This window comes from Amblyraja radiata, chromosome 28 (assembly GCF_010909765.2).
Source record: "Amblyraja radiata isolate CabotCenter1 chromosome 28, sAmbRad1.1.pri, whole genome shotgun sequence".
NCBI lineage: Eukaryota > Metazoa > Chordata > Chondrichthyes > Rajiformes > Rajidae > Amblyraja > Amblyraja radiata.
This window is the reverse complement of record NC_045983.1, coordinates 20,993,254-21,016,694: the sequence shown is the minus strand read 5'-3', so window position 1 is coordinate 21,016,694 and position 23,441 is coordinate 20,993,254. Positions and strand designations below refer to the sequence as shown.

The window sequence follows — 23,441 nt, the reverse complement described above, 5'->3', positions numbered from 1 at the left end:
AGCAGCAACATTTCAAATCATGAAGGCTAACATTGCATTCTCCAGGTATTTAGTGCTGTTCAAAAGATTCTCAGCTGAGGACAGGGGGGGTGGGGGAGGGGAGGAGGGAAATCTCTGGTTTCTGATCTTTTCCCCTCCTATCAGTTGCACAAACTTACCGTTTTCCCAATATCCATTGTGGAAGTCTGTATTTATGTCCTGCTTCTTCCAGGAGAGGAGAGAGAGTGAGAGAGAGAGAGAGAGAGAGAGAGAGAGAGAGAGAGGGGAGGGGGGGGGGGATAGGAAAGAAACACAAAGCAGAGTTGTATCCAGAGAGACTCCAGTGGCCACTACCTTGTGGTCCTTACACAATCTTTCATCGACAGCTTGAACGGCCTTCTACTTAACCTGTGCCTGGAAAGAACATGACCTGCCCTTTCCGATTAAGTCCAAGTCCAACTGAATGGGAAATTGTTTTTCTTTCCTCTTCCCCTTGCAGCAGCAGAAACTCAGCACTCACATTCCCCTTTATGCAAAGTCTGGAAGTCGTTACGATCAGGACTGAAAGGCTGGTCGCAAAGATGCCATCTCCAGCTGAGAGCTTCCGGACAAGGGGAGGAGGAAAGCGGCTGGGGAGGTTGAGTGAAGGAGGGGGGGGGGGAATCAGGGGGGGGAATCTGACAGCTGACATCCTCATTCATAGAAAACGCTGCCACTGATGGTTGTATATACACCTCCCTCTACTGATTAAAAGCTCCCAGGGTTTTTTAGGAAATGAGCCGAGCTAAATCTACACTCACACACGACAGCACCTTCTTTTTAATACAAATGCAATTGCAACAGGGAGGGAGGAGGAAGTAGGAAGCAGCATTCAACATTTGTCAGGCTTTGAGCAACAAAGATCAGGAAATTAACCCTAACAAAAGATTTCACGTTACCAAGAGCGCTAATCCTTTCTCCCCACCCCCACTCTCTAAGCAAAAAGTCTATCCAATACTGAAGATCACAGATCACAACACAATTAACCAGTTAACCACCAGCTGCAATATGTAAAAACCCTCAAATATATACCCTGGCTAAAATTAGTTCCGTTTTCAAAAATTAGTTCAGTTTTCAAAAGGAAGCTGGAGAGGAAACTGCAGCTCAACAGCATCAAAGATGTGTGGAGAGGAATGAAGACCATCACTGGCTTCAAGGAGAAGAGAAGCCAGCCGTCAGGAGACGTGGACAAGGCCAATGAGTTCTATAACAGGTTTGATCTGGTATCCCCTCCCACCTCTACAGGTGCAGCCTCTCCCCCACCATCACCCCCACGAGGCAGCCCCCCCAACACCACAGCTGCAGCACCTCCTATGCTGGCATCCCCTCAACTGTTCTTCACGGGGGACGAGGTGAGAGCTGAGCTGAGGAGGCTGCCCCCTGGTAAAGCAGCTGCCCCTGGTAAAGCAGTATGTCCCAGGCTACTGAAAGACTGTGCGGCTCAGCTGGCGGAGCCTCTCCAGACCATTTTCAACCTGAGTCTCCAGGCGGGGAGGGTACCAGGTCTGTGGAAAACATCATGTCTCGTGCCGGTTCCCAAAGCAGGACGGCCAACCGAGATCAACGACTACAGACCGGTGGCCCTTACATCCCATATCATGATAACAATGGAGCGGCTACTTATTCATCTCCTGAGACCACAAGTCCAGCACGCACTTGACCCACTACAGTTTGCGTACCAGAACATTGGTGTGGGTGACGCAGTCCTCTACATGCTGCGCCGGATTTACCGCTTTTTGGGCGAACCAGGTGGCTACGTGAGGATTATGTTCTTCGACTTTTCAAGTTCAACACCATCCAACCCCTGATTTTGAAAGACAAGCTTGAGAAGATGGGGGTGGATTCCACCTTTATCTCCTGGATATACAACTACCTGACGGGTCGACCACAGTTTGTTAAGCCGGGGGACTGTGTTTCCGAGACAGTGGTGTGCAATGTTGGAGCCCCACAGGGAGCGGTTTTGGCCCCATTCCTCTTCACCCTGTATACTGCAGACTTTAAATATAAGTCTGACACATGCCACGTACAGAAATATTCAGATGACACAGCGATTGTGGCATGTGTAAGGAACGGGCATGAGGAGGAATACAGGGACCAGTGCTTTCTGTGTCAGCTAAAGAGAACTGTCTCATCCTGAATACAACCAAGACCAAAGCGATGGTTGTTAACTTTGGCAGGTCCAAGCTCCCCCTTCAGCCGGTTAACACTGCAGGGGTGGACATTGAGGTGGTGCAGACATATAAATATCTGGGAGTGCACCTTGATAACAAACTGGACTGCTCTGTCAACACTGATGCCCTCTACAAAAAAGGACAGAGCAGGCTCTTTTTCCTCAGAAGGCTCAGATCCTTCAATGTGCGCAATGAAATGCTGTACTTGTTTTATCATACTGTGGTTGCAAGTGTCATTTTCTACGCTGTTGTCTGCTGGGGTAACATCATCAGTACTAAAAACAGCAAGAAGCTGGTCAAGCTGGTAAAACGAGCTAGCTGGGGGGGAGAGTGGCGTCTGTGGTGGATGTGCTTGAGAGGCATATGAGGAGCAAGATGCAGGTCATCCTCGACAACTCCGGGCACCCCCTCCATGAAATTCTGGAGGGTCAAAAGAGCACACGGAACAACAACTGGCTCCTTTCCCTGCGCTGTAGAACGGAGCGGTTCAGGAGATCCTTCACTCCTGCAGCCATTAGATTTTATAATGCTGACCGCTAGGCTGTATGGGGATGCTTTGCATTTTTAATAGTTAATTATTGGGTCTTTTTAAGTATTTATTGCTTTCATGTATTGTCCATATTGTATTTGATGTATTTTTTGTCTGCTTTCGTTCTGAATGTGTGGGTTTGTTGGTTGTTGGCTTCTGGGCATCTAAATTTCCCTGAGGGGATCAATAAAGTATTTATTATTATTAAGAGTTATTTTAATTTAAAAAGGCTCCACCACATACACCACAACCCCCAGTTGATATGATGATGCTCACAGATAATAGTGCATTAACAATATACCATCCAACACAATGGTTGCTTCAACACTAGAGGAGGCCATTCCACCAATATAGTCCTATTCCAATGTAACTTTTTGTATTGTATTGTATTCAAATTTATTGTCATTGTCTCAGTTAGAGACAACGAAATGAATTTCCCTTACAGGCAGTATCATAAAAATAAAAATAAATAAATAATAATAATAAATAATAAAACATATTAAAAATAAAATAGAATTTAAAAAAAAGCACGAACACTGAAAGTCCACGACACAACATAACACAGTGGCACCAAGGTGAGGAAGGCACCATAGTCCAGCCAGCCTCCCCTCCGTTCTTCCCAGATTTTCACTCGTGGTCGAGGCCTTCCTAGCACCCGCAGTCGCCGCCCCGGGCGGCCCGATGTTCAGGCCCTCACGCCGGGCTAGTGGAACGCCGACGCCGAACCCCGACGGTGAACATCCTCCTCCTCAGCGGCCCGGACCTCCTGATCAGCCGCCTCCCGCAGCCGGAGTCCGCAGCTCCCGAGTCCGCAGCTCCCGAGTCCGCAGCTCCCGTGTCCGCAGCTCCCGAGTCCGCAGCTCCCGAGTCCGCAGCTCCCGAGCCGGGCAGAGTCGCAGGACCCCGCGCTGTCCATCAGCGCCGCCCGCGTTGGGAGCTCCGCAAACCGCAGCTCCATGATGTCGGTGCAGCAGGTCCAGCACTCCGGGCTCCAGACGGCGATCCCCGGTAAGGCATCGCCAGCCTCGCGATGTATCAGCGCTGTCCCGCCGCTGCTGGAGCTCTGGTCGCAGGAAAGTCCACGCCAATCCAGTAGGTAGGCCGCTGGTGGTGGGGGGGGGGGGGGGGGGGCGAGGACGCGACTCGAATAAAAGTTGCGTCTTCACCAGGAAGCGGCTGAAGGACGGTATCCCCCGCACCGTGCCCTCTTCCCCCACATCAAAACACAAAAAAACCACAAAAAAACACACTTTTACATAACTAAATAAACAAAAAAACAAAAAGATACCGGGCTGTAGGTGGAGGCAGCTGACGCCAGCGCCACCGGAAGTACAATCTAACTGTTCATTTCTTGGTGACTCTTTTCACCACTTCATAATTCTTCATCACTTTATTCCTCAAGCAGAAACTGACCCCATCGCACAAGACGCTTGCAGTTACATTCCTTTTTCTAACGATATGTTTATTCAGACATATCCCTGCAGTAATCTGCCCTCCACACATCAATACCAAAAGGACATTCATCTTTTACACTAACCGCAAATGGTTGACAATCTTTGAATGCTTATTTTCTTTTTCTTTGTGTCAATGTCCCTGGCCGGAATTATGTTTTCTAATTCTCAATAAGCTCTTTTTGGCAATTGTTCCATTTCTCTTCCAATGGTCAAATGCCGTCTTTGCGGGAATTAAAACTGGTGCTTATTTGTCCTCACAAAGAGTGTTATAAAAACCCAATAGGTCAGTTTTCACCTTTAGCAAATGTATCCCTCAGGGACTGGCCATGACCTTTTACTCAACTAACATCACTGAAACAGCGTAATTATTATTAAAATGCTTTTTTATCCAGAAATTGCTGCTTGCAAATTAGAACCCATGTTTTCTACCATAATGGCAACCACATCTGAAAATACTTCATTTGTTCTATACTGATTTGTAACAGTGATACAGTGTGGAAACAGGCCCACACCGGCCAACATGTCCCAGCTACACTAATTCCATTTGCCTGCGTTGGTCCATATCTCTCCAAACCTGTCCTATCCATGTACCTGTCTAACTGTTTTTTAAACGTTGGGATAGTCCCAGCCTCGACTAACTCCTCTGGCAGCTTGTTCCACACACCCACCACCCTTTGTGCGAAATGATGAACCTTTTTAGAAAATGCCAATTCAACCCAATTCTGGGTTGCAAACTTCAAGAAAGACCTCAGTGGGAGCAGAGCAGAGATTTACTCAAATTAGAGATGAGGAACTTTACTTATATAGGTAGACAGAAGTTGGGTCAATTCTCTTTGAAAGCAATATGGTTGGAAGAGATTTAACTTGAGGTCCTTAAAATCAAGACCAAAGATAGAAGAAAGAGAAAACAAATGCTCCCACAGCTGACAGATCAAGAACCAGATGTGCACAGTAAATGTCCCTCAATGCTTCCTTTCTTTATTTTGGTCCATTCACATCTTGTGATTATAACAAATCCTTTTGCAATAAAAGTCAACATACTGTTTGTCTAATTGTTTGCTTCAACCACATGTTAGCTTTCAGAGAAGTGTGTACACGAGAGCTCATGTGCACAAAGCAAACACTCCCTTTATTAGCCAAATTACTGTGCAATCTGCAGAAGACATTCCTGCTCTGGAGCCGAGGCCATATCATCCGAGGATGCTCGAGTCATGGACACTGACAAGAGTACAGGGAATGCAATGATTCGAGAAGGCAATCCAGCATCATCTTCTCAATGGAAGTGAAGGATGGTCAATGTCCTCTATGCTTGGAAGCAACACCCACATTCAAATGAAAACAAAAATTAAAACTGGCCTGAGAAGTTTCTCAACCAATATCCTGATGATTAATTTCCAACAACAATCACCATCGCTCATAATCCAGCACGTTCTGCACATCCAGCAAAAGATTGAACATTAATAAAAACAATTTACACATAAATAAAATCAGCAAATGAAGGCATTCTTCCCAGTGTCTAATAATCCAAATGGAGCTGAAAGCCCTCAAAGTGAATTCATAATCCTGCAAATATGGAAGACAAAGTAGATCGATAGAATTGAAGACAGACACAAAATGCTGGAGTAACTCAGCAAGACAGGCAGCATCTCTGAAGAGAAGAAATGGGTGACATTTCATGTAAAGACACTTCTTCAGACTAGTCGGGGAAATGAGAGATATAGACATTGGTGAAGAGAGATATAGAACAAATGAATGAAAGATAAGCAGAAAAGTAACAATGATAAAGGAAACAGGCCATTGTTAGCTGTTTGCTAGGTGAGAACTGGAACCTGGTGCGACTTGGGTGGGGGAGGGATGGAGAGAGAGGGAGTGCAGGGGTGACTTGAAATCAATATTCATACCACTGGGTTGTAAGCTGCCCAATAGAAATATGAAATGCTCTTACTCAAATTTGCGATTAGCCTCACTCTGACAATGGAGGAGGCCGAGGACAGAAAGGTTAGTGTGGGAATGTGTTTGGCAACCCGGAGATCAGGTAGGTCCAGGCAGACTGAGCGAAGGTGTTCAGCGAAACGATCGCCCAGTCTACATTTGGTCTCACCGATGTATAAGGGTCCATATCTTGAACAACAGATACAGTAGATGAGGTTAAAATGAACCTCCGTTCAATAAAATCGATTTGCTTTGTACAATGATGAGTCAGTGGGGGGGGTCATGTAATCTCAGCACTGAATGTTTCACGCATACTAAAGGACAGGGCTCCTATATATAACTGTTCTCTAGTTTCCTCTCAAGAGAGAGCAGGTAACTCACAGGATGAGGACAAGTTCAGGGTCGTCTCTGATGCTCACAACCAACCAGCCTGACCAAAAATTGCAAATCCTGACCCAACACCCCACCCTTCCGCTCACATTCACAAAACCTTGCAGGAAGTTGACCGTTCGAAAGAGTGCAGGAAAGATTTCTGCAGTTAATGGGTATGCAGAAGCCAACAATGACAGATTCATATTGGTGCTTCCCACATGGACCAGCTGAAAGACTTTTGCAGTTGAAGGAAACGCCCCCATTCGCATCGGATGAATCCACCACCAGGGAGTTTCATTTGAGGATTAACTAACCATTCTGCTGACATTGAGAAGCACCGCGAGCTGCTGGTTCTCCATATTGGTCTGGCAGAAGTTTGGAGATAGTCCAGGCTAAGCTGAAGGCTTTGTGCAGCTTGACTGCTTTATGAGTGGACCGTGAGAAAAGTGTGAATAGGTGGGTGGATTTGGTCAAGGGGGGCTTCCTCTGGGAGAAAGAGAGATCAAGCGGTTGGCAACTGTAGAACAGGGTGGGAGGAAAGATGGGTGAAGAAGTGCAACCAGAAATCTGGAGGTAAGAGGAGAATGGTTGTGAGTGAAGGGGTAGGGAACCGAGCAGAAGCAAGCATGTGTGGAAGAGCAATTATGGGGGAGGTAACTGAAAAAGTTCAAGGGTCAGGGAAGGACTCTGCGAGATGAAGGGTTTAAGGAGAAGGTTGTGCGTCAGATCATGTTGGCCGACTAGGAAAAGGGGAGATGCAGCGAGACCTGGGTGTCATGGTACACCAGTCATTGAAAGTGGGCATGCAGGTGCAGCAGGCAGTGAAGAAAGCGAATGGTATGTTAGCTTTCATAGCAAAAAGATTTGAGTATAGGAGCAGGGAGGTTCTACTGCAGTTGTACAGGGTCTTGGTGAGACCACACCTGGAGTATTGCGTACAGTTTTGGTCTCCAAATCTGAGGAAGGACATTATTGCCATAGAGGGAGTGCAGAGAAGGTTCACCAGACTGATTCCTGGGATGTCAGGACTGTCTTATGAAGAAAGACTGGATAGACTTGGTTTATACTCTCTAGAATTTAGGAGATTGAGAGGGGATCTTATAGAAACTTACAAAATTCTTAAGGGGTTGGACAGGCTAGATGCAGTAAGATTGCTCCCGATGTTGGGGAAGTCCAGGACAAGGGGTCACAGCTTATGGATAAGGGGGAAATCCTTTAAAACCGAGATGAGAAGAACTTTTTTCACACAGAGAGTGGTGAATCTCTGGAACTCTCTGCCACAGAGGGTAGTCGAGGCCAGTTCATTGGCTATATTTAAGAGGGAGTTAGATGTGGCCCTTGTGGCTAAGGGGATCAGAGGGTATGGAGAGAAGGCAGGTACGGGATACTGAGTTGGATGATCAGGCTCGAAGGGCCGAATGGCCTACTCCTGCACCTAATTTCTATGTTTCTATGTTTCTATGTTGCCAATGTTACTCAAAAAAATGGGGCAATGTCAAAGATACTATAACACAACAATAAAGTCGATAAAAAAGCATGAGTAACTCAAAATCAACCTGGGATTGTTCACTCAATAATGTTACACTTGCATCCTTTAAATTACCAACAACACTCTGCACTTCGGCTCCGCTTTACATTTACTCACATCCATTCGAAAAATTAAGTTAGCTTTACGCCCAGTTTTAAACCATTTACATGGATTGGTGGCAAATGCTTGTTTGATAATACTATGAGATACCTTAGGATATCCTGCTGTATGTAATAAGTCAATACATACAACAATCAAATTAGGCACAGAGTAAGTCACTTGGCCCCTTGAACCTGCTCTCCTTTTTAATGATATTGTGGCCAATCGCAGTGTAACTACAGTGTAGTCCCCTCCTTTTGCAAAGAATTGTAGACCTCCCAAATGTAAAACAATGTTAGATTTTGTTCTTCAGTTCAGATTTAATGACCTCCACATGGAGTGTTCCTGCACCATTTCCTAAGGACCCTCTGGCATTCAACAATTAGCCAAGTATTCAGAATTAATCACATTTACACTCTAGTTTCGCCTTTTTGCCAAACTAATGATTTATTTCTCTCACTGATACTTAACAAAACTGGCCTCAAATATGCTCAACAGACAAATCTATTCAGATTATTATACATTGAAAAGAAGATCATTTGGGGCATCCTAAAGGGCCTGTTCCACTGTACGAGGTAATTCAAGAGTTCTCCCGGGTTTTCCCCTGATTCGAACTCGGAGAATGTCCGTAGCGGGTCCGTAGGAGTTTGTGGATGTCTCGTAGTGGCTCATACGAGTAACGGTAGGTACTTGGGAAATCGGGTAAATTCGTGACGTTTTTTCAACACTGTGAAAAATGTCCACGAGTAAAAATATACTCGTGATGAAAAAAATTGTTATTTTATACTCGTACGAGCCGCTACGAGACATCCACGGACTCCTACGGACCCGCTACGGACATTCTCCGAGTTCGAATCAGAGGAAAACTAGGGAGAACTCTTGAATTACCTCGTACAGTGGGACAGGCCCTTAAACACACATTACGCTGCTAAATGGGAGCTACATCCCCTTCACATTCTCCCAAAGGTATAATTGATCCTTTTCTCCAAATTGTATGAGGAATTTACTTGTTGTTTTGCCTCTTGAAACAAAATACAACGATGTCCTACACAGCAGCATAGATGATCTTAAACCTGTGCCTGCCAAGCTACTCACATTGTTGATTTCCTTCGTTCCCCTTTTTAATTAATAATAATAATAATAATACACTTTATTGTCATTGTAAATACATACAACGAAATTCCAGGCGCACTGCCCGAGCGGAGCTCCAACGTCTCAGATAAATAATAACGAATAGTGAATAACAAAAACGGCAAGAAGACGTCAAGTCAAGTTATAATGTGCAATATTTCACAGTATAGTATTGTGGCAGTACAAAATATTGGCTCTGGGGGGTGCAGAGTTCAGAGTGATGATGGCCTTGGGGTAGAAACTGTTTGTTAATCTTGTGGTGTGTGATTTGAAGGACCCGTAACACTTTCCTGAGGGCAGAAGGGCAAACAAGTGATGTGTGGGATGAGATGAGTCCTTTAGTATGCGTGATGCCTTCCGCAGGCAACGAGAGCTATAGATATCTTCCAGAGCAGGCAGGTGTGTGTTGGTGATCTTCTGGGCTGTATTGATAACTCTCTGCAGAGCTTTCTTGTCAGCCGCAGAACTGTTGCCATACCATACCAGGAAGCCATGTGTCAGGATACTCTCTATGGCGCAACAGTAGATTTTAACACTGTGTTAAATAATCCAGATTAAACTGGGAAACTAATGGCTTCAAAGTGTAGTACTGCAGAAAAGATGACCAGTTCAGTTTTGTTTATTGTCACATGTACCGAGGTAGAGTGAAATGCTTTTTGTTGCATGCTATCCAGTCAGCAGAAAGACAATACCCCTATCAGTCTGAAGAAGGGTTTCGGCCCGAAACGTTGCCTATTTCCTTCGCTCCATAGATGCTGCTGCACCCGCTGAGTTTCTCCAGCATTTTGTGTACCTTCGATTTTCCAGCATCTGCAGTTCCTTCTTGAAGACAATACATGATTACAAGCCAGTGTACAGATTACATGATAAGGGAAGGTAAGTGCAAGGTAAAGTCAGCAAAGTCCAATCAAAGATAGCCCAAGGGTCACGAATGAGGTAGTTCGTTCAGCACTGCTCTCTTGTTGTGGTAGGGTGATTCAGTTGGCTGCTAGGAAGAAACTGTCCCTGAATCTTGAGGTGTGCATTTTCACATTTGCATACACACTTCACACTTGACCAGTTTGTATGCTTCTCCTCAAATCTGACCCCATGTATATGGCTTGAAGGCTGTCAATTATTCTCAGCAGGAAACAGAACATTCTGGGCAGTACTTGTTCATTTACTTTCCATGTAATAGCTTATACAACAATTCTGAAACGCATCGTACTGACATTTATACTTATTTTCATCTTGTATCTAAAACATGCCTCTCATTAAGCTGGCCAGAAGCCGAGGCATTGAGTTTCTAGAATCTTCCATCATAGGAAATCAAAACAAATTTCACACTGTGTTAAATATAGTGTTGCCGATTTTGGTAACAAAACATTTCTTAACCTAAGGTGCATGCCCTCAAGCTAACATTGTGCTGGAAACTCAAACTATATCCCACTCCCTTCACAGTTTTAAACATAATGTCTTAACGAGTTTGTGACAGTCATTGATCCACACAATAAAAGCCATCCACAGAATGAGAACCAATGGTAGATCAAGGCGTAAATCCCAATAATTTCAATAATTTTATTAAATAGTTCTCCATATTTTTATGGTGCGATTATGGTGAGAAGCTGCATTATTAACAGGTTCTAAGAGAGAATGTTCTGGGCAAGATTTGACAACAGATTGACCTTGTCCAACCACATTGACAACATTGCCAAGAACCCACACCATTGCTTCAACTTCCTGAGCAAAAACAAGAAATTTGGCATGTCCACTATAACCTTTTCCAATTTCTGTAGAGATACCATAGAAGGCATCCTGTCCGGATGCATGGTAAGTTGGTACCTCTCATCAAGTAAATCAACCTCACCACTTCCCCCACTCTACTCTATCTGCTGTTCATGCTCCCACAACAAAGCAACCAACACATTCACATGCCAAACATTCTCTCCTCCTCTCTCCCATCAGGCAGAGGATTCAAAAGCTTGAAAGCAAATGCCATCAGATTCAAGAACAGCCCCTTCCCTGCTGTTAACAGATTCTTGAATAATCCACTCATAAACGAAGGTTTAATTCCCGATTGCCGAACCTACATTGTGGCGGCCCTTACACTTTTCATTTATATGCACTCTCTCGGCAGCTGTAACACTGTGTACTGCTCTGTTTCCTTTCCCTTTTTGCATTGAGTTATCATGCATGGTGTGATTGTGGTTACATATGGCATGATTTGCCTGGATAGCATGTAAAACATGGCTATCAAGCATGTCCAGCTTGCCGCGACAGGAGGGTCCCGGCTAGCAGGCCTAACTCACCAACGCTGCAGACTAACGACGACGGAGGACCTGCTCGCATACCACAAACTCCAAACTTGGGCCCAAGCCACCGGCATTGACGAGAAGTACGCCGCCAAGAACAAGGAGGGACGTGTTACATTGAGGTGGGAGTCGCTGGGGGCTGAGGTAGATGGGCCACGTTGCAGATAACAAAGGGGACCTGGCATGGGGGGGGAGTGGTGCTGAATAAAGGATGAAATCAGCATGGGGAGCCGCTGTGTACAAGAGGGACTGAGGAGGGGTGGGGACAAAGGATCACCAATATTTAAGGGTACTTTTATAACTTTGTCAACGCCTTGAGGCGACACTTTTGTGTACTGTGTACACAAAAACAAAGAATTTGTGGTGCATGTGACAATAAAGTATCAATCTCTCCAAAGTATTTTTACTAGGTCTTGGTGCACGTGACATTAATACATTGAAATCAAAGTGGAAGTGATTGAATAACAACATTTTGAAGTCATCGGGACAGATGGGGATATGCGCCAAAGATGGGCAAATGGGACAATCCAAGATGTTTCTGAATAGTATGACTCAATGACTAAGTGAAATCAGTCTTCTGTGGTGCCCTAACTGATCACAATCAAGAACCATGAATAGCTGATGGTCCTGCTCAGATGACTTCAATCTTCAAAAGTATTTCTGTAAACCACAAGTTAGCTCATCTCATGACTTTCCAAGCAGAAATTTGCCACACAGCTCAAATTGCTCTTTGGCAAAAGGCTATTTGGATGCTGACCTAGAAGGGAGCCAGCACCACGCAAAAATTATTTAAAGAGTGAATATCAGATCATCAAGACTACACCGTGCTATACTTTTGACAAACCCCACACATAAATAATCACCCAACAACTACCAAGCCATATCACCAACAAGGAAACATATCACTGCCACAATAGGAGATTGCTGGAGATCGACACACAATGCTGGAGTAAGTCAGCAGGTCAAGTAGCATCTCTGGAGAAAATACATAGGTGACGCTTCGGGTTGGGACCCTGAGATTACTTGAAATTGGTAACTTCAAAGCTTCACAAAGTAGCACGCACGAGAAACAATTGCATAATATCAGTAATACAGAACTGCCCTGTGCTCAGCCCAATTGATCTACGTTTAAGACCCTACCTAAATTGCAGGATAAACTTTAAAAAAACTGTTGCAGTGCAGACCAGAATAAACTGCATTATGATTGTACTGTTATCAATTACCATACTTTTCAAAATTCAATAAATTGTTGTTCCTGGGAGGAAGAGACCGTAAACTCTACTCATGTATTTCTTAAAAGTTATTTTAATGATTATATTATGTCCACGGAGCGTTTTACTTTTCCTCCATTACAGTTCTCTAGATGATTGATTACACAGTTGATTGCTTCAATCCAAGAATGACTGGTATGCTTGGAGGGGGTCGGCAAGAGGAACTAGCAATGCTGGAGTCTGCGAATGGGTGGGACTTGGAGCAGCAGAGAAGGAGCTCAGAGAACCGAAAGCAGGGAGAGTGCCAGATAATCAAAACCATTGCAGAAGGACTTGATGGTTCAGGATTTGTAATTTCACAATTTAGCTTGGGCATCCTTATTTTTTGCATCTCCAATAACACTTCTTCCTCATGTAGCTGCTACAAGTTATACAGGAGAAATTGTCCAATACAAATTTAGACGACCAAGGATATTAAAATAAGCTTCAGAGATGGAACATAGAAGCTGTCCCGGCTGATAATGGCAGACAATCTATTGCATCTAACATCACCTGCATTTAATAAATCAGCCGCTGAGTGGGTGAAGCAAAACAATGTCAGATTTTTTTTTAAAGTGATGCTTTTCAATATAAAACCTGCACAGATGGAGGTGTGTAAACAGCTGAAAATGATACAAAATAAACATAGGAACCTGAAGAAATGACCTTTACTGATTAGGCCCTGACTATGCCCAGCATTTGGAAGCATTGTTAATGGCGAGTTCTCACGGTGCGACCTGAAGCAAGATGTCACCCGAGTGAAGTGGTCGTGGTCCAGCACGAGTTCCGCACGATAAAGTGTTCCCACGATAAAGAGTTCCCACGGTACTCGGCAATTCTGTCATTTGTGCGACTGACTTGTCCGTCTCCCGATCTTTCCCGTTAATCGTGAATGAACATCGTGGACTGTAGTGTAGTTAATCACGTGGCACAAATGATGTCACTTTTTTTTCACACGCTATATAAATATCCTCCGTTCGTAGAATTGTCTCATTTGCAGACATGCCTATACAAAGTTGGTTCGAGTACAGGCTGGTTGTTATTTTCATTGACGTGCTGTATGCATTAGCGCAACATGTGCATCGAAAACGCTTGCGTGAAGGCAGAAGGGTGAGATTAATTAAAAAGATAATTAAGAGGAAGTCTCACTGGGTTAAGCCCATGTTTCAACGGAGACCTCAATTAGGACAATATGAGCAACTGCTTAATGTGCTGTGCGAAGAGGATAAAAGTGCATTCAAAAACTTTGTCAGAATTTCACCCGAGCTCTTTAATGAGTTAAAGAATAATTTGGGACCTCATGCATAATTTATTTTATGGCTCTAAAAGAGACATGATTCCCACTTCAAACGAAGAGGGTGTAAAAGCTGTCTGCCACTACTTTTACATTGCAGCTGCAGGGAACAGACAGACTTATAAGATAAATTAAAGGTGACTGCAAAAACAGCACTTTTACATTTGTAGCATTGTATGTTTTAAAATCATGGATAACATTAAATTGTTCTCCTGTACATAAACTAATATATTGTTATAGTTACTCACATGAGCACCGGGGATACTCAGCAGCCTTCGTCTCCAGCAGGTTGCGCTTTCTCTCCCTATTTCTATAATCCTCTCTGGATTTGTCATAGAGAATCTCATTGAATTGGTACCATTCCACCAGTTCACCCTCTTGTTCCCTGTTGAAGTTATATGGCTTTACCTTCTGCCATCTAACCTTTATGTTCTCGTCTGCTGAGAATATTGTGGAGGCAACAGCTACTGGGGAGGCAATCTCAAATCCACCTTGATCACCCTCTCCCTGCTCCAAGGAGCCCACAGGCAGTGGTATCTCTGGCATCTCCTCTTGCCTCTCCACCTGTCTCTCTTGCTGAGTTTCCTCCTCATTTACCTGCATGGCTAAAAACTTTCCGACTTTCTTTGACCCCTTTCTTTGCGATTTTCTGAGAGGCATCTCTGCAAGTCTTACTGTGAAAAAGATTCTCAAACAATGACAATTAGGTGGGACGTCCTCGATGGACACATGGTCCATTGGCGATATTGAGACCACCTCTTTTACTCACCTTATGTCCCTTCTGTCCAGCTTCCGGGTTTACCGTTCGCAGGAGTTCCCACGGTATTCGCAAGTGTCATTACGGATATCGCACGGATATCGCACTGGCATCTGCGTCCATACAATGTTGCAACGCTGCTCAAGACACTCTTGGAGAAATTCAAAAATGTTTGAATTTTCTCCCGACCTTACCAAGTCACACGACTACCTGCCGTTAGCGCCACGGAGGTCCTCGGTGGTCCACGAATGCCGTACTGCTATCGCAGAAGGTTCCCACGATGTTAAATCTTGTTAGGTCTTGCTTCAGGTCGCACAATGAGAAAGCCCTTTAACAGTGTGATGCTATTCAAACAACCAAACCTTTTACAGTTAAAAAGAGTTCACATATTGCAATAGCCCAACCCACAAAAAAAGGTCAAAGGAACAATGATAAATTGACCAAATTCAAAATCATTATGGAAAGGTTTGACTTAGAATAAAATTAGCTGTCATGGAAATTGGTAGAAAAAAGTTAATAAATAAAGTTTTCAATTGGCATATGTGCAGACGAATCGGCTTTGCATTATGGAAAATTACGACAAGCTGGTTTTCCAGGAACACAAACACCCCATAGCATAGTGCACTGTTTGATGATGATGATTGCATAAAACCATTCAAGCATAAGATTCATATTCTTGTGCCACAAGAGTAACTTCAGGAAGAAATGTGATACTCTAATTCACCTCTAAACAACTGCAATCAGAAATAATGGGCCAAATGGTTTTAACCCATCTACCTATTTTGCAAATTCATAGGTTCTACACCTCCTCATGTTTCTCTGTAAGTCATGAATACTACTTAACCTTCAGCGTTGCACTTCCCCACTTTATCTCAAACATATTAAATGTTTGAAGAAGGGTCTTGACCTGAAACATCACCCATTCCTTCTCTCCAGAGATGCTGCCTGTCCTGCTGAGTTACTTCAGCTTTTTGTGTCTATCTTCAGTTTAAACCAGTATCTGCAGTTCCTTCCTACATATTACATGTTTCCTTAGTCTACTTCATGCAAAATTCTTAACCCTTTGCTTAAGCGCAACTTCCTGAAATCCGACGTGAACTCACTTTAAATGATGTGAAATCTGTTCTTTCAGATATGCACACTCAAATAATACCACTTGCTGTAATCTCATTGAGCCATCAACTAATATTATAGCTTTACAATAAGTAGGAATTCTGTAAAGCACCAAAGGCTTGTGCGATGAAGGAGCCAAAGTGTTTGGGAACTTTAACATGAATGTTGAATAAACATGTCCATTGTGGCCTTTTGGATACAAGTTATCTGGATGCAAATCGCAAATTCTAGCGACCCCAAACTCTCATACCATATCTTAACATCAAAATAATATTTTTTAATTTAATCCAATTATGTGTGCACACAAGTACACACCACTTTGATGCAGCAGTTAGTGCTGATACCACAGCTCAAGTAATTTGGGTTCAATCCTAATCTCAGCAACTATGTGTGGTGTTTGCAAGTTCTCCTTTAACATTCCATGACGTTCCGAGGTGCTCCGGGTTTCCTCCCACATCCCAAAGACATCCTGGTAGGTTAAATGGATACGGTATATTACCTCTTGTACTGAAGATAGACACAAAATGCCGGAGTATCTCAGCGGAACATCTCTGGAGAGAAAGAATGGGTGATGTTTCGGGTCATGACCCTTCTCCAGACTGAGAGATAGGGGAGAGGGAGAGGGAAACTAGAGCTATGGAAGAGTAAGGTGTGAAAATGGCAGATCAAAGCAGACACTGATCAAGGAAATAAATGGGTCATTGTTGGCTGAGGAGAAGGTGATAGAGGCATACAATCAGTAAAATTAATCAGGAGGACAGTGAAACTATTCGGAGAACTAAGGTGGGAGAGGAACGGAGAGAGAGGGCAAGGGAAATCTATATTATTACCGTTGGGTTGTAAGCTGCCCAAGTGAAATATGAGGTGCTTGTTCCTCCAATTTGCACTCTGACAGTGGAGGAGGCCCAGGTTAGTATGGGACTGGGAGTTCATGTGTTTAGCGACCGGGAGATCGCATAGGCCTAGGCAGACTGGTGCGGCAAGAGAATCGTGGGCCATTGATGGACATGTGATACAGAATAGGTATGTCAGGTAATGGAACTATTGAGAATGCCTTGAAAGCAGGCAAAAACTAAATGACTCAAATGGCCTCTTTCATTCTTGCAAGGGAAATTACAAAACATGAAATATCAACAAAAGATTAGCAAAAGATTATGGAGCTTTGAGCAACTGAAATGATGCAAACTTCCCTTATATTATAAAATACATTAACAAGAAGACGACATAACTTATTTTGCCATTCAGTCAGGATTATCACAGTAAAAAGTATTAGACACCAACAAGATAATATGTATATGGAGACAAAAGCATAAGATTCTTGATAAATACTTTGTATTTTCTTTCACAATGAAGAAATGATGAATTCTAGTTTAGGTGGTGAAATATTGACAATATAAGGAGGAAATAATGAGTTTGATAAGAGCCATTCACCATCGTGTGTCCTTATCTATGGAGGGAAGTTGTTAAGGGAGGACTTCATGGGGCTTGAATCATCATTTTTTCATCCTTCCTAGTTAGGTTAGTAGGGCGACACAGTGGCACAGCTGCTGGAGTTGCTGCCTCAGCACCAGAGACTCTGGTTTGATCCGACTTCGGGTGCAGTTTGTACGAAGTTTGCACATTCTCACTGTGATGCGTGGGTTTCCTCACACATCCTAAAGACATTCAGGTTTGTAGATTAAACTACATCTGTAAATTGCCCCTAGAGTGTGGAGCGTAGATGAAAAAGTGGGATGATAAACAAGTCAAGAGGCAAGAGTGTTTTATTGTCATATGTCCCGAATGGGACAATGAAATTCTTAATTGCTGCAGCACAACAGAATATGTGAATATGTAAACATAGTACATAACGGGGGAAGAGGAAAAAAAAGAAAAATTACAATAAATAACAAACATTGTGCAATAATAATATAGTTTTTTTGCAGTTCAGATCTCAGAGCTTATTCGTTGTTGTGTTTAATAGCCTGGTGGCTGCAGGGAAGAAGCTGTTCCTGAACCTGGACGTTACAGTTTTCAGGCACCTGTACTTTCTTCCCAATGGCAATGGTGAGATGAGTGTGTGGCCAGGATGGTGTGGGTCCTTGATGATTTTGGCGGCCTTTTTGAGGCAGCCACTACGATAGATCCCTTCGACGGTGGGGAGGTCAAAGCCGGTGATGGACTGGGCAGTGGTCACAACTTTTAGTAGTCTTTTTCGCTCCTGGGTGTTCAAGTTGCCAAACCAGGCCACAATGCAACCAGTCAGAATGCTCTCTACCGTGCATCTGTAGATGTTTAGGAGAATCCTCTTCGACATGCCGAATCTCCATAATCTTCTCAGGACGTGGAGTCCCTGATGTGCCTTCTTTATGATTGCATCGGTGTGCTGGGTCCAGGAAAGATCTTCGGAAATATGCACGCCCAGGAATTTGAAGTTATTGACCCTCTCCACCATCGTCCCATTGATATGAACAGGATTGTGAGTCCTCATCCTTCCCCTACTAAAGTCCACAATCAGTTCATTGGTCTTACTGATGTTGAGAGCCAGGTTGTTGTGCTGGCACCATTTGGTCAGTTGGTCGATCTCACTTCTATACTCTGACTCGTCCCCATCTGTGATTCGTCCAACCACAGTGGTGTCGTAGGCGAACTTGATGATGGAGTTTGCATTATGCCCGGCTACCCAGTCATGGGTATAGAGTGAGTAAAGTAAGGGGCTGAGCACGCAGCCTTGAGGTGCTCCCGTACTAATTGTCATTGAGGATGAAGTGGTCCCTCCAATTTGAACAGACTGTGGTCTGTGGACGAGGAAGTCGAGGATCCAATTGCAGAGGGATGCGCAGAGGCCCAGTTCCGTGAGCTTGATAACCAGCTTGGAAGGGATGATGGTATTAAACAGCGAGCTGAAGTCTATAAACATCAGCCTGACGTAAGTGTTTTTATTGTCCAAGTGGTCCATTGCGGAGTGGAGAGCCAGCGAAATTGCATCCTCCGTTGACCTGGTTCTATGCGAACTGTAGTTGGTCGAGGTTCTAGTCGAGGTAGGAGTTAATGTGCACCATAACCAACCTCTCAAAGCACTTCATCACCCCAGACGTTAGTGCCTGGTCGATAGTCATTGAGGCACGTCACCTTAATTTTCTTGGATTGTGCGTGAACAAGTAATCGATGGTTGGCATGGACACGATGTGAATGTGTTTCCCTGATGTATCTTTCAATCAGTCAAAGTTTTCAGATGACTAAGTGCTAACCTGTTCATGCTACTTAAAAATAGTAGACTAACACTTTTTATTTGCACCTTCCCATCCCTGCCTTGCACTCTCCAATTGTAAGATACTGGTTTATCATAAGATCATAAGTGATAGGAACAGAATTAGGCCGTTTGGCCCATCAAGTTTACTCTGCCAATCAATCATGGCTGATCTATCTCTCCTAACTTCATGCTCCTGCTTTCTCCCAATAACCTCTGACAACCGTACTAATCACGAATCTATGTGTTTCTGCCTTAAATGTATCCACAGCCTTCGGTGGCAAAGAATTCCTCAGATTCACCACCCTCTGACTAAAGAAATTCCTCCTCTTCTTCCTAAAAAAACACCTAAAAAAACTATGCAAGTAACACCCCCGAAGTAGCTGTGACCTTTTATAGCAGGATATCACAAACAGGCACCAGCTTTTGGTTGCAATATATTTAGGAATGAAATTTTAAACTTCATCTCTGGATCTGCAAGCTAGGAGTTAAAATTGATTTTTTTCCCCTCCTCCTCTACTGCCAGCGAGTTATGGTAAACAAAAACATCTTTGTTTGTTCCTGCTACTCTTGAGTCCCTTTTGCTGTAAATGCAATCAGCTATTCAAAGAAACCTGCAATTTGAACAAATATTGACTGCAGTAAACAATGTGCTGTGACACACCCAAAGGCTCTTGGCTGAAAGCAAGTCTGTGTCCAGCATTGTTTTAACTGAATCCATCAAGACTGCCCCAATACAAGGCATACTTTATTTCTAAATGTGCTCAGCAGCAAAAACTGACAGATTCACTAAATAAATGGCAATCAGGACACTGAACTGTCGCGGCTGCGGTATCTACTGCTGTTTAACATATAAAACGTTAAGAATGTTTCAGGAGCAGAAAGGGATATCTAGATTACATTGTACACCAGGGATGTCACGGATGGCATCATGCTGTGGAGTTGAGCTCCATCAGCCATCACCCCACTTTCCCACCCCCTTCCTCACCCGTCTCCAGAGTCCCTTCTCAGAAATAGCACTTAAAGTCAAATATTTGCTTTGGCCTGCACTGCCCCATTCAACATTTCCCAGAACAATCTCCCCCCCCCCCCCCCCCCCCCCCCCCCAACCATTTCCTAGAAGTCTTCCAACCATCTGCTGCAAGGCCCAACCACACGAACCCTGCTCCCACCTCACAAAGTGCCTCCAGCCACCATCCCCCCTTTCCACTCCCATTTCTATTACTGAAAAATGAAGCAGAATCAAGTCTCCTCGAGTTACCCCTCTCCAATTTCTTTGCTCGTGTGATAATGGCACCAACTCTCACTGCAGAATAACTGTGCAGTCCTCCTGCATCCTGGAGATGTGGCGACTTTTCACACACTAAATACAGCACCACCCACAAAGCCCTATCAATTCACAGAATAAATAAATATCACTTGCTGACTGACAATTTATTGAGGTCTAAACTTTGTTCGTAATTTATTTTTGGCAGCATAACAACAGAGCTCATTGGAGTCCTGAAGGTGGGTGTCATCTGTTTTAATAGAATAGTTCCGAAAGGTACTCCGTTCCCATGAGAAAGAAAGAGCAACATCTGATTGCTGCAATAAGACTTCCCCCAATAGAATTTTTAAAAGAATAAGCAGAGGTCAGCCAAGGACAGTGCAAAAATATTGAGCATAAATACGTGCCAAAAATTTGATTCTTGAGAATCAAAAGATTTGTTGTTTGTGAAACCGGAGGCTATTCGCGCCATTGTGTCGATGGCAGTGTCTACGTTTTTATACTAATCTTGTTCCTTACCTCTAAGTACTTAGACATGGAGGACATCATGCTTCAAGATCTCATCCATTTTAAAACATGTAGGGTTTGAGCTGTAGATCAATACCATGCCATTCGTCGGGCAAAAACAAATATCCCCTAATCCTTACAATTTTTCAAATTGTATGCCCTTTAGTTATTGATCTGGCTGCTCTGTTCATTAAACATCCCCCCCCCCCCCCCCCCCAGCCCCCATCCATGTTCTCCCAAAAGATGCCACCTGACCTGCTGAGTTCCTCCATGACTTTGTGTCCTTTACCCCACAGCCTTCTTTATTTTAAAAGAAAGCAACACCAGCTAAATGATTCCTTCAGTCCTGGGCCCCCTGAATCCTCCTTTGTATTTTCCACACGTTCCAAGGTCCAGCCATCTCCTCCTATGCTGCAGGAGAATATGAGAAATAGAAACATAGAAACATAGAAAATAGGTGCAGGAGGAGGCCATTCGGCCCTTCGAGCCAGCACCGCCATTCATTGTGATCATGGCTGACCGTCCCCAATCAATAACCCGTGCCTGCCTTCTCCCCATATCCCTTGATTCCACCATCCCCTAGAGCTCTATCTAACTCTCTCTTAAATCCATCCAGTAATTTGGCCTCCACTGCCCTCTGTGGCAGGGAATTCCATAAATTCACAACTCTCTGGGTGAAATTTTTTTTTTCTCACCTCAGTCTTAAATGGCCTCCCCTTTATTCTAAGACTGTGGCCCCTGGTTCTGGACTCGCCCAAAATTGGGAACATTTTTCCTGCATCTAGCTTGTCCAGTCCTTTTATAATTTTAGATGTTTCTATAAGATCCCCCTCATCTTCTAAACTCCAGTGAATACAAGCCTAGTCTTTTCAATCTTTCCTCATATGACAGTCCCGCCATCCCAGGGATCAATCTCGTGAACCTACGCTGCACTGCCTCAATCACAAGGGTGTCCTTCCTCAAATTAGGAGACCAAAACTGTACACAATACTCCAGATGTGGTCTTACCAGAGCTCTATACAACTGCAGAAGAACCTCTCTACTCCTATACTGAAATCCTCTTGTTATGAAGGCCAACATTCCATTAGCTTTCTTCACTGCCTGCTGTACCTGCACGCCAACTTTCAGTGACCGGTGGACAAGGACACCCAGGTCTCGCTGCACCTCCTCCTTACCTAACCTAACCCCATTGAGATAATAATCTTCCCCCTTGTTTTTGCCACCAAAGTGGATAACCTCACATTTATCTACATTATACTGCATCTGCCACGCATCTGCCCACACACTCAACCTGTGTGCTCTTGTGCGCTTCTATAACCGCAACTAGAATTGAGCACTGATTTCTAACCGTGACCAAACTACGATGTAAATAAAGTTCCAGCAGGATGTTCCTGCAATTACTTTTTGTGTCTCAGTAAATTAAATATCTTAACCACGTATGTTCTACATTCAAGGATTCCTGGTTTATATACTGATTCTCAATACTTTATCTGTGGAGATCTTTATCCCATTTGAGTTCCATAAATTCATAATCTACACTTCTCCAGATTAAAATCGACAGATAACTTACTTATGCCTTCAACTTTCCCCATTCACGAGTTAGAAAGTTCTTTCATTTTACTTGGAGTGGAATGTCAGCTTTCACTCACATCCTAAACACCAAGTTTTCAACGTTCTACTGGGAAAGGATTGCTATTAGTTCACAGTCACGCCAGACATAGTGTGAACATCCCTGTAAATCCCAGGACATGCATTCCACATGGTTCTCCATTGTTTTTTCCGGCCCTCACCAGAGTGCAAGCTAGCTTTCAATTAGCCAGAGCATATTCCAACTTCAAGAATGTAAGTGGATACGGTTGCTGATCACAGAAATCCCTTCAGGACGTTGAGAAGTTAGACTGGAATTTGAATCAAAATTAATTACTAGCCGGAACCAGGTCCCACCCCAGCTGCTTGGTTCCCAGTCACCAGTAGATGCTCCAACCACTGATGACTCTGCCAGGATGTAGACCCCTTTGTATTTGGTTGTACTGGAGACTTCTTCAGTGGATGAGTCTGTGGGTGTAGATTCAAGAAATGCAACTTCAGCACCATCTGGTGGGCTTCCTGGAGAATTTCACCTTGCAGTCAGTTGATCCAATGCAATGCTGTCAAACATTAAAATCAGTTCAATCTTGGAGAAAATAAACCAATTCATCGTTGATCTACTTGCAACTGGTTTGGTTTCAGGAGCAAGGACCCTCAAATGACTGAAAACAATAATTAAAGAATGACAGTTGTAGCCAAGGGCAGTGATGTGTGCCTCACTGAAAGAAGTAACGTGAGATATGCAAGGACAACTGAGAGTGCGTCGTGGAATATAGTGCAAGTATTGAATTAATTGATTCAATATTCACTAAGAATTAATCAATTTCGTTTCACATGATATTTTAAATACTAACCAAGTAACTCCCAAAAAAGAGTAGCTTTCCTAAGTAAATGAAACCTGAGCAACTTAGA

The 23,441-nt window shown here is 43.7% G+C and overlaps 1 protein-coding gene across 3 annotated transcripts in view; it reads right to left on the bottom strand.

The window, feature by feature from the left end:
* Nucleotides 1-23,441, bottom strand: part of hip1 (huntingtin interacting protein 1) — a 205,782-nt gene that overhangs the window by 151,733 nt on the left and 30,608 nt on the right. Inside the window, exon 1 of one of the 3 annotated variants that reach the window (XM_033046043.1) lies at nt 500-685. The exons of 1 other annotated variant lie outside the window; for it this stretch is intronic. In XM_033046043.1, coding sequence (XP_032901934.1) covers nt 500-676 — 177 coding nt within the window. In that variant the 5' untranslated portion in view covers nt 677-685. One more of the 3 variants, XM_033046045.1, reaches the window with a different exon arrangement.